This window comes from Pteropus vampyrus, unplaced genomic scaffold (genome assembly GCF_000151845.1).
Source record: "Pteropus vampyrus isolate Shadow unplaced genomic scaffold, Pvam_2.0 Scaffold303, whole genome shotgun sequence".
Taxonomy (NCBI): Eukaryota; Metazoa; Chordata; class Mammalia; order Chiroptera; family Pteropodidae; genus Pteropus; species Pteropus vampyrus.
The window spans coordinates 1,976,061-1,988,000 of record NW_011889084.1 but is presented as its reverse complement, the minus strand read 5'-3'; the positions used below and the strand labels follow the sequence as shown (position 1 = coordinate 1,988,000).

The 11,940-nt window shown below is 47.9% G+C and overlaps 1 protein-coding gene across 3 annotated transcripts in view; it reads left to right on the top strand.

The window, feature by feature from the left end:
* The window catches only part of IFT140 (intraflagellar transport 140), a 90,866-nt gene that overhangs the window by 33,975 nt on the left and 44,951 nt on the right, over positions 1-11,940 (top strand). For all 3 annotated transcript variants that reach the window (XM_023521453.1, XM_011376841.2, XM_011376840.2), the window contains 4 exons: positions 2,696-2,813; positions 5,886-6,016; positions 7,836-8,004; positions 9,630-9,761. In XM_023521453.1, coding sequence (XP_023377221.1) covers positions 2,696-2,813; positions 5,886-6,016; positions 7,836-8,004; positions 9,630-9,761 — 550 coding nt within the window. The remainder of the gene's footprint in view (positions 1-2,695; positions 2,814-5,885; positions 6,017-7,835; positions 8,005-9,629; positions 9,762-11,940) is intronic.

Sequence of the window (11,940 nt, the reverse complement as noted above, 5' to 3'; positions counted from 1 at the left end):
TGAGGGCAGGGCCCCATCCTCCCTGTGTTGTGTTAAAATCCACTAGAGTACTGGTTGCCACTGGGCCACTGACTGGATGCAGGAGTGAAGCATATGCGTTTCTCTGTGAAAAATGCTATGTCACAAAGTGAAATGCTATACAAGCTGCTTTTCTGAATTTCTTGTCTTTTCCTTTTCCTCAGGGGACTGTGAAGCAGCTCTTGCTATTCTCTGAGACAGAGGGGAACCCATGCTTCTTTGACATCTGTGGAAATTTCCTGGTTGTAGGGACAGACTTGGCTCACTTTAAAAGCTTTGATCTGTCCCGAAGGTATAATTTTTGTCCAAATGAAGATGTTACATTTGAAAAATTAGGAGATAATGTGGTAGGTAGAAAATGGATAGCAGCTAAAAAACTATGTCCTCATTTCAACATTAACATGCCACTTAATTTTTTGAAACACCGTATACTGTCACTTAAATTCTTAATCTTTGCGTGATGGAGAAAGGAGCAGCACAGGGGAGGAAGAAGGGGGTTGAACAGAGGATGCTTGGGGGATTTCCTAGGGTGTTGAAACTTTCCTGTGTGATAGATACGCAACGCTGTGTGTTTGTCAAAAACCATGTAACTTCATAACACAAAGTGAGCCTTAGTGTGTGCAAATTTTTAAAAAATCTCTTCAATTGTGGATCACAGAATGGAATACAGAAGGTTACAAAACAACCTACCTTCATTACAAATGTGTGAAACGAGCTCCCTGGAGAGGGTATGGCTGACCCAAGCCACTCTGGGAATGAGTAGCAACTGTAAGACTAAAGGCACAGGGACTGCACACAGCGTGGCGTTACAGTTGACAAAGTTAATTCCCACAGGGGTACAGGGTGACAATCTGATAGGTACACTGAAAGTGAACAGTGAAGTGAATGGACAGAGGGTGGTGGAGCCAGGTCCTCACTGTTGGGGTGGGAGGTTGCAGACAAGCAGGAGGAGATGAGAGTGATCCCTGTGGTGATGGATTAGAGCTGGAGACATGAGTTCAAAGTCATGTTTATCTTAATATAGATACAGATGGATACATATGAAAATATTTATAGATAAGTCTACACACCAGTTAGAGCACACACATTACCTTGTTCTGTCAGCCGAGGGCCTTGGGGTAAGGACGCCCCAAGAGCAACGAGCACACCAGACCGGGGTTTCTAACAGTACTTCCACACCAAGGTCCTTGGAGAAATGGCTGTTCTAGGAAATGTACAAGATAAGCCTAGAGCATCTTATGTGCAAGAAAGTTAGAATGTGCTTTAAAAAAATACAGCTATGGGATTTGTTAAAGGGACATAGGAGCCAGCTAGAAGAGCTCCCAGTGGCCAAAACTGGAACAATTTGAGCAGCAAAATAAAATAGCATTATGTTATAATCCAAAGTAGAAAATAAATATGAGTTCATACTGATATAAGTAAGTGATTGAGTAAGTTAATAAGTAGAGGAGAGGAGACAAATTTCCTATACAGAAGAATTATAAATAATTTATGTAGATTCTCCTCCCTTATGGAGAGAAGCATAACTCCTTGTTCCATGAGTGTGGGCTGCACTAGCGACATCCTTCCAAAGGGGACAGTATGGGGAGGGGGAAAATGAGTAACTTTATAGACACAACTTTGGACAGGAGAGACCAGGGTCCACATCACAGAGATGAGTCATGTCAATGACACGACCCTTGATATGATCATAATGGCACTGTATCTCTGGGCTCTTCGCCTCAAACCCACACCCCAGTCTAATTATGAGAAAAATATCAGACACATCCCAGTGCGGGGACACTCTATAGCAGCGGTCCCCACCCTTTTTGGCACAAGGGACTGGTGCTCCTATGAAAATCTAATGCCTCATGATCTGAGATGGAGCTGAAGTGGTGATGCCAGTGCTGGGGAGCAGCTGCAAATACAGATGAAGCTTTGCTCATTCACCTGCTGCTCACCTCCTGCTGTGCAGCCCAGTTCCTAACAAGCCACAGACAAGTACTGGTCCACGGCCCAGGAGTTGGGGACCCCTGCTCTATAGAACAGCTAACAATTCCTCCTCAAAACTCTTGAGGCATCAAAAACAAGAGAGTCCGAGATGGTCCCAGCCGAGAGGAGCCTAAGGAGACGTGATGACCAAATGTCATGTGGGTCCTGGTGGGATACAGGGACAGGAAGAGTGTGTTAAGGAAGAATTGAGAAAAAATGAATAATAATGTGAATAAAGTGACGAGTTACCACTATAAACCCAGTATTGTTAACTATGAGTGACAAACAAGAACCAACTAAATAGAAGAGGACTTTTTTAGTTCATCCATGTGATGGAGAACTATGCGAGTATAACGAAATGTGATGAAGCGATCCCTTTCTGGAAGGAAAGATCACAAACCTGCTGCAAGGGGAAATGCAAGGCCAGAGCAGCGTTTTTAATAAGGTTCTTCGTGTAGGAAGAAGAGGAATAAGAGAATCATACATATTTGCTCTTAAGAACCTAAGAACTTTACAAACTCCCCCTGTATTCTGAGCCTGGCCCATTTCCAGGGGCACAAGGAACCCCGGGGTGAGAGCAGCTAGGCCGTCAGGTGGAACTCAGAGGTTCTGTGAACAAGGGTTTCGGGTCACTCCAAGAAGCAAGTCTTTACTCTGCACAACGAGTCTTCGGTTTGTGCTGAGATCCTTGTCCTTCTCCCTGCAGAGAGGCGAAGGTGCACTGCAGCTGCAAGAACCTGGCTGAGCTGGTCCCCGGAGTGGGAGGCATTGCATCACTTAGATGTAACGCCAACGGCAACAAGATCAGCATCCTCCTCAGCAAGGTGGGCGCTGCAGGGGTCCCGCCTCTGCCCCTCTCCTTCCATCTCCACTAGTTACCCTCAAAGGATCGTCATTCTTTCTGGCTGCCTTTTGCATCCACTCTGTGTGGCTCTTTTTACCCCCGCTCCCCTTCCTCTTCCTCTTGTCCCCTCTCCAGGGTCTCCTCTCCCTACTACTCCCACCCGTGTCCTCTCCCACCTGGTGCCATTCTCGTCCTCCCCATCTGCACAGCTTCTGTTTTTACCCGCCTCTCTTCATTTCTTATTTCATCAAAAACAGTGGTTTCTTCTTTACAGAGCCCCCTCTCCTCTTTTCTTTTCTGTCTCTTCTCATCGCTCAACTGAACTCTCTTGCCTGGCCCGAGGGAGTAACAGGACTGTTGAAGGCACCTTTAAGCCTCTTGCTTAGAGACGGAGCGATGTCATGGTGTAGGCGACTGCATGGCAGGTCTGAAGGGAGGGCATGTTCACCCTCTTCCAGGTGGGTGGTGCCTTCCACCCTTTAGTATTTGTTCATGTTTTCATTCATTTGTTCGTGCTCTTGTTTGTTCATTTAAGAGTTGATTACGGATTGCCTTTCTTATACCAGATATTTTGCTGGGCACTGTAGGTACGAACTGATCGGTTAAACAAGAGGTCTCGGCCCCTCCTTCTGTGGTTGAACAGACATTGATCAAACAACGAGGCAAACAAGTACATTTTTACAACCTCGGTGAGAGCTGGGAGGACAGTGATCAGTGCCAGGAAAGCGAGTAACAGTGCCAGGAGATCAGTGCTAGGAGAGCGAGTCACTATCCAGGGAGTCAGGAGGCTCCCACATGAGCTGATGGTTGAGCCAAGCTGTGAGGGTGCAGTGGGGGAGCAGCCCGGTCGAGGCATCCAGAAAGTGAGTCCACCAGCAGAAGCGTGGTCTTGCCGAGGGTCCAGTGTCACAGAGGGGTGAAGCCAATGCTGGCATGGTCAGTGGGCTATCACGTAGGGCTGACGTTGACACAGGTGGAGGCAGGAGCGTGATGTTGTAGTGTCTTTTTAGAGATGTTTGTACATGGTGGATTAAGGAGCCCAGGGCGCAGAAGTCCCCTTGGCGCCCTCGCAGCCCTCCTCAGGGGTTGGGGGTTGACTGGCTGTGTAGGCAGGGAAGGGCAGAAGTTGTTTCTAACCCTCGCAGCCGAGCCGTTTGCAGGGATGGTGGGGAGTCCTGTTTCAATGTGCTGAGTTTGAGGCATCTGAGAGGCAGTAAGTAGGCAGTTAAAAAACACAATCCTGGGTCTCAGAAGTGAGGTCTGGCTGGAGATAGGCGTCCTCGAGAGGAAAAGTGCAGCAGCTGCCAATCTGAGGACCAAGATGGGACCTGGGGAGGCTGAGGGAGTGACGTGGCTAGGGAGGTGGGGGCAGCTGAGGAGATGGGGAAGGGCAGTCAAGGACCACATGCCAGGAGATCACAGGTCACTTGTTTGTTCAGTATGTGGGGCAGTGCCAGGATATCTGTGCATGGACACAGAAATGGGGTTCACGGGCTGTAGGGAGGGCCTCGGCGATCCTGTGAAGGGTCATTTCCATGGGGCGAGGAGTGGGGACAGTGCAGTGACCACTTACTCCAGAGACCTGATTCTGAAGAGCAAAATGAGGTTGAGAGAGATTAACTGATGAGAAGAGGCGGAAGAGAAGGAAGTATGAAAGTCCAGGGAGAGGAGATGGGTGAGCACAGGTCGGGGGCAGGGGCAGCAAGAGCAGGGAATACTTGCCCATTGTAAAAGTAAAAATCAAAAAAAGAAAAAGTTCAGTTAGCATAAGGGGGCGGGCCTACAGTGAAAAATAGCCCCTGCCCCCATATGCAGTCCCCAGGGATGAGGAGAGTAGGCTTTGGATAGGAAAGATGGGAGAGAGGAGGAGGAGGCGGCAGGTTGAGATGGATGCAGGCCCTTGCTCCCACAGAGACTGAGTGCTGAAAATTGAGGAGAGGAACTTTGCCCATCCTGTGTGTTGTAGATGTTGCTCCCAGTTTGTCATTCGTTTTTCATTTTGCTATGTACTAGTGATAACTAAAGCTTATATTTTTCTGCAGTCAAATCTGTTGATGATTTTGTGATTTCTTCTACTGCTTTTAAGCTTGCAGTATCTCCTTTAGTCTAACATTTTGGCACGTTTTCATTTTATTACCTTTTCTAAAGTACTTGTATCTCATTTACTATTTTCCTAGAATAAAGCTTTTAACAGTCTTCCTAAGTTCTTGGCACTTGTTGCCCCTCCAACCAAGCCAGTTCCCTTTTCTTACTTTTGTGTGTGTGTGTGTGTGTGTGTGTGTGTGTGTGTGTGTGTGCGCGCGCGCGCACGCGCATACTTCTCCTGAGTGAGGATCAAGAAGAAAGAAGAGATGATAAGCAATGATGATAGCGTTCACAATAGTAGCTGTGGCATCTTGCACCTAACACTTCCTGTTTGACAAGTGAGGAGACTGAGATAAGTTCCTTGTCCAAGGACACAGCCGGCTGTGCTGTGGCTGAGATCCCTGCTCACAGCCCTGACTGCGATGGCAGAGTGGCCAGGACTCAGGAAGAACAAACGAGAGAATCCCATGGGGTTGACCAAATAAAAGAGAATGTCTGTAGGGAGTGGAGAGAGTGGAGCACAGGCAGGATGGAGAATTGAGAACCCGGAGCACTTGGGAGAAGATTCCCAGAGGGAGAGCAGCCTCATTCCTTCAATGTGGCTGCAGAACAGTTTCTCAGACACCCAAACCACCCCCCGCGCAGCTGAATCGGACTCGGTTTATCAGAATCCAGATTCCTTCTTGTTCCCATGGTTAATCCACCTCAGCCAAGATGACATCGCACTCAAGTCAGTATCGAGAACAGCTGGACAGCTGTCATCGAACCCTTTTTTAGGGTTCGTTTTCAATTCTCTGATATTATAAAGTAGCAATTCAGCAACCATTTAGTGAGATGAAGGTAAATTGACGTTCAAATTCTGAATCATGGAATTGTGCTGGCCACAGTGGCTGGTGGGTCATTGGCACCAGGACGTGTTTTTCTTAGACGTGTGGTCACCATAAACTTCGGTTTTCTCTTCCCTTAGGCTGACAACAGCCCTGATTCAAAAATCTGCTTCTATGATGTGGAAATGGACACCGTGACCACCTTTGACTTCAAGACAGGACAAATTGATTGGCGAGAGACATTGACCTTTAATGGGCAGGAAACTAAGAAGTAAGATTGTGGTTTGGGATGATTTTGTTGAAACAATGTTGAAAATGACACTCAGTTACTTGTCACCTTCTAAGCAGGTTTCGCTAAGTTATACTTTAAACTTCAAAAGACCCCAGCAATTACTCACAGTGAAGATAAAACATAAAGCAGAAACACACAGACAGTTGGGATAGATTTGGGTCTTTAATCTGTTATTTTCTAGATCTAGGATTCTAGAATTAGCTTCTGAAAGGGCTATGAATGAGATATCTACAGAAATGGCCCCAAATCACAGGATAGAAACTCAGTGAACATCAGACCCATCGACATCTCTGATGTTAGGGAGGGTGTGCGCCTTGTAAAGAATGTACTTCTAGAAAAAATAATTGTCTTTCTTCAGGGAGTTTATGTAACATATATTTGTAGTTCCTTCTACTACTAAGAAAATAATAGAATTTAAGTGCTTATACTGGCCCCTGTCATTAGAGCAGCAGAGTGGCTGATGTTCCAGACCTGTGTATAAGCTGTGAAAGCAAGTGCAGAGGTGAGAAGCCCACAGGCTGATGATTCAGGGATGATTGAGCCAGTGCTTTTCTCTGGCCACCCTGTTCCTTTTGCTCCTGTCACATCTCCCTCCTTCCCCTGTCTAGCCTGCCCTGCATGTTCCCGCCTCTCTCCTCAGAATCTCTTTCTGGAACCTTCTTTCACCTGGCGGCTTAAACTCGCACCTGCTGGTGGCCCCACCCAAACACACTCATCTTCTCTTCTTACCAAGTTCGGCTCCACTTCTCCATCTCCAGATGTCCCTAGAATTCCTTGCCATCACCTCAAAAATAGACCCCAAATCACTCCCTAGAGACCCTGTTCTTGTCCATAATACCATTTTTTTCTGGGTCACCTCATCTAAAACCTCAGAACTAACCTTTCCTTTAACCCTACTCTCCATAACTGTAATCCCCAGTGTTCTTGTTTTGAAATGCTTCTGAGTCACACTTTCCCTTCGACTTTCTGCCTGTCATCCGTGCTTCCCTCCCAGGAGCTGCAGGAGCCTCTGAGCCCTGTCCTGGTGTCCACTTGCACTACTCACCAGACTAGTCCCAAGAGATCACTGGTGCTCCATAAGTTCCCATAAATGCTTTCATCTATACCACTGTGCTTGTCTACCTGCCCTGCTTTTTGCTCGGTCCTGGAGCTGCGACATCTGAGAGGGCCACTGGTTTCCTGTAGGGTCAGGTCTCTGTGCTCTGCATAGCACCTGCACAGGCACATGGAGCCCATCCCTGACTTGTCACACTCCTCCAGGTGGCAGTAGGGTGTGGCTCACTGTCTTCCATCAAGCGCCATCCTTCTTTTAGGGTCTGATCCATTTTTTGCCACCCAACCCATTTTGTCTCCCTAAAGCTCTTCTTCTTGTTCTGGACACATAACACATGGAGATTTAGAGGTGGGAGGGGCCAGGGGTAAATGCACCACATCACACAGCTGGGACTGGAACCCAAGCCCAACAGGGAGTACGCTTCTGCCTCAAGGTCCACCTGCTGGTCCTGGACTTTGGAGCCTGCAAAAGAGACCCTCCTCAGGACCTCTAGAGCCAAAGCCTCATTGTCTGTCTCTCCAGCTACACTCCACTGGGACTCTTTCCACCAGTTTTTTTAATCTGCAAGAGTATAATCAGGCAGGCTGCATAGCAACATGGCGTGCGAAGGTGCTTCCAAGCTGGGCAGCCTGGGACTCAGATGTGTGTGGCCTGCTGACGCTGATCGGAGATTGGCCTGAAGGTGTTTCTGGAGGCTGAGGGCAAGAATGCTCTCCCAGCGTTCTGGATGGGTCTCTTTTTCAGGAACCATGCCTTTCTGGACGAGAGGCTAGCAAATCTTGTTCCTGTGAGCCACTTCTGGGATCAAAGCGAGCCTAGGCTGTTCGTGTGTGAAGCTGTTCCTGAGGTAATGGGAGCCCACCAGCAGCCCACAGACAGGAAGGCCCACACCGAGGACAGCGCTGGCCCCAAGGTACTACATGGCCGTGTTTGCGTTTAGACTTGTGGGGGCTTTAGACAGCGTGGGCTCACAATCTTGGTTATGAGGTTTATGGGAAAGTTACAGGGAAATTCATTCACATGCAGCAGAGCATTCCCCTCTAGGATGCCTGCTACATCTCTCCCCTCTGGGTGTGTGCCAGGGGCTGGCCCCGTCCTCTCTGGTCTGACTCAGTGTCATACTTTGTTCTTTATCCCAGCTAGCACATGTTATTTTCTCTCTAGGGCAGAACTCTTTATTGAAACAGTTAATATAAATTAACCCCCTGGAGCTAACACGTCCTGTGACTAGGTCACCGAGGCGAGGCAGTCTGCTGACTCTTCATTCACTTCACAAACTGCCATGACCTTCAGACAAGGCCGATTCCCACCGAAGTGGCCTCCTTGCCTCAGTCACTGCCCTCTGCTCTTGCCACTCCACTCGTTGAGCTCTGTGGGCCCTCCCTCCCCTACACTGATGACTCTTAGGGCCCCATCCCCCCATCCCAGGGGCCAGGACCTTGACCCTTTCCAAGTCTTGTGTCTTGTGGGATATCCAGCATTCCCTGGGAAAGCCTGGTGGTCTGCCGTGCTTTTCCCTGACCCACCTTGTTCCAGAAGAATTTATAAGTAGGGTCCTCAGTAAGTCAGCAAAAGATAGCAGCCTCTAACTTTAGGAGGCTTATCTCCTGCCAAAGGAATTTCCCTTCCAGGATGGTAAGAGTTTTGACCTCCAGAGATGATCGATAATCAATGTCCGTACCCTGAGACTCAAAAGCAAATCCAGTCCTTGGTTCTAAAACACTTAAGTGGTAAAATGTATTGAGGTGGTGTCTCTGTCATTCGATTGAGAGAAGCAGAGACATTGCCAGAGGAATTTTCTTCAAGATAGAGGGCCTGGTGACAAGTCCAGACAAGTCATAAGAATGTGCAAATTGATAATGAGTGAAAGATGAGGGAGCGTGCGTGTGAAGGGCACTTCTTGGCAGTTTGATCAGATAGCTCTTTTGGTCTTTTATGAAGATGATGAGGAATTGTAATAATTCATACAGCAAGGGAAGGCTCTGGCACCCCTCAACCTATTGATTTCCTGTTCAGAAGGGGTTACAGCCCGATGTTGCTGTTCTGTGTCCCACAGAACAGGGTCCTATGGAGTCCCTCACCTCTTCCCTTGTATTTCCTGTTCCTCAAAAGCAGAAGCAAGAATCTTTTTGTTGTCTTTGCTCTGGGTGGTTTTTAAATCAGAGTGAAAAAAACTGAAGGGTGTGTCTTTTGAAACACTAGAGCTCTTCTGAGTTTCATTCACCAACTGGGTGGGAACGATTAGTCTTTGCTACAAGGAAATCAGTCAGTGAGAAGGGCCTAGCCGCTCTCAAACTCGATGATGCGCATCCTTCCAGAAGATGCGTCAGTTTTTCCAAAGTGCAGCAGATGGCAGCGGAGACTGGCATGCTTGCCATATACCCAGGAGGAGAGCGGATTATCTGTGTCAGTGTGCTCGTCCTCTGTTTTCTCTGTGTTTTATGTAAATACCCCAGCAATGGAAATGGGAATTAGATGCAAAATAGAAAAGTATATTGCCAAACTAAAACCAGAACAATATTTTCCCCTCTCTTCCAGGTGGACGTGTTGATTCTGTCCTTCTTTATTTCTGAAGAGCATGGCTTCTTGCTTCAAGACAGCTTCCACCGGCCTCCCACCTATCAGTCTCTTCTGGGAATGGAAGTGCCCCATTATTACTTCACCAGAAAGGTATGAACCCCACAGGCGCCAGGTGGTGTTCTTGGGGCCCCCTCCTTGGCAGGGCTAGGGTTTCCCAGGCACTGGAGTCAGGTGCCTTAGCTCATCACTCATTAAACAAGGCAAAACATCAGCTCTAATATATCCCCTGAAATTCCAGCAAATGTGGGATCTCCCATGTTAGGAGACTCACGAGACGTGGCTTTGCTCTCAAGACAGACAGCGTTGTGCTGAGGAAGAGGGTCCTGGTGTCACTCAGGTATCCTCCCAGCATTTTCCCTGAAGGCCCCACACCCTACAGCTTTCCTGTCTTCTTTTTTAAATTCAAGCTTCTTTTTAAAAATTATATATTCCTATATCCACTGTAGAAAATTTAGAAGCTATAAAGATCAAAGATGATGCAAATCTCCATGGTCCCAGCCCCCAGAGTTGGTTGCTGCGAACAGATTAGCATGTGGCCTTTCAAGAAGTTTCTGTACTTACCTACGTGTGTGCAAGTTACATACATAAAGTTAAGTTTGTGAGAGAATGGTTAAGCAGACACATGCGCACGCCCAGCAAGGTTACTTTGGATGAGTTAGTTGCCTTCCCTGGGACTTGGTCTCTTCGGCAGCACAGCCCCTTGATCTGTGAACGTTATGTGACAAGTTGTGTGTGGGTGTGTGGTCCTGAGGCTCTGCTCAATCTGCACATGTCACGGTGTGCGTGTTCGAAACAATGGATCTGGGTGCACTCGGTTCCCACGTCCCTAAGCTCGCCACATAAAACAGTGTCACATGGCACAATGAATAGCATAGGAACTGACTTTTACTTGTGTTAAATGGAATTATCTTTGTGAAGCTTGGGAACGGGCTCATGTGACTCAAAATTCCATTTTTTTCCTTCCCTTATTTAAAATAGATTAGTTCTCCCAGACTGGTGTTTTCCTGAATTTCATTCTTATTTAATGCTCCTTAGGCATTTTCATTTCTCTTTGATTCGAGAACCCAGAAGGTTGGGAGAGACATTTAACTTCTTTCTATTGAGTTTTCCCCCATTATTCTCACAGACTGGACTTTGGTTTCTCCCACACACTCAGGCAGCCTTTCTCTCCCTTGTTTCTCTTCCCCTGTGCCCACCCTCCAGTGAGGAGACACGTGTGATACAGTGTAAGACGACTCCCCATTTCTCCTGTCACCTTAACTCTGCAGTTTTCTCAAGATCTTTTTTTCCTTTAAGCCGTAGCTGCTAGAGCGACAGTGCTCGCTGCTTCACTTGCGTCCTCTTTAACCAGGTTTATCAAGGACGCTCGCAGTGTCGGCTCCTTATGGGAGCAGCATGCCCACGTCACTCTGCAGAGCTCTCATCTTGGTGAGACGTATGGCACAAACAGGCTGTCACCTGATGTTTGTAGTACAGGAAATAGTTTGTTTGCCCGCATTTGCAATGTCGGAAGTCTTTTTAATTTGACACTAAGGTGCTTATGATGAATGGCCATAAGCATCGTTTCTTTAAAAGCTGCCCTTTTTCTGATTACTGACCTGTCTTCATGTCCCTCAGCCACATCCTAGCAGTTCCCATTCACACACAGGAGGCTACAGATGAGAGTCGACTGCCCTGAGTCCCCAACTCCTGCATGTGACTGGGGCTAGCGCCTCAGTCCCTCCCTCGAAGAGCTATGATGAGAGCAGTTGGCAGGTGCTGGGGCAGATGGCAAGTAAAGCAGGACCCACACGCACTCATGTTTCTGTAAGAAGTCCCACATGTGCTCGCAGAAGCAGGACTCTGACTAGAGCACAGCAAGGCTGATGGATGTCAGGTGACTGCCAGGTGACTGTTAAACCACAATAGGCGGCAGTGCCCTGGTCGCTATTCCGCATGCACGTGTCTGAAGGTTTGCCACTCAGCACAAAATCAGTCCAAACTTTAGCCTCCTGCTCATGTGACGCAGCCTACACACGGCCATAAACCTTGAATTTAAGCTGCCATGGACTGTGGGCTGACTCAGGGCTTTTGCTTATGCTCTACTTTGTGCCAGGAAGGCTCTTGCCTTCCACACCTGGGTCTGACACATCCTGCTAGTGTCTCAAGGCCCCAGTCAAGCAGCCCCTGAAGTTGGGATCCTCAGTTGAACCTGAGAAGCAGCAGTGATATGGACGAGCTGCTGGGAATTGAGCTGGAGGCCAGTGGTGGAGGCTAGCCAGTGCAGGGG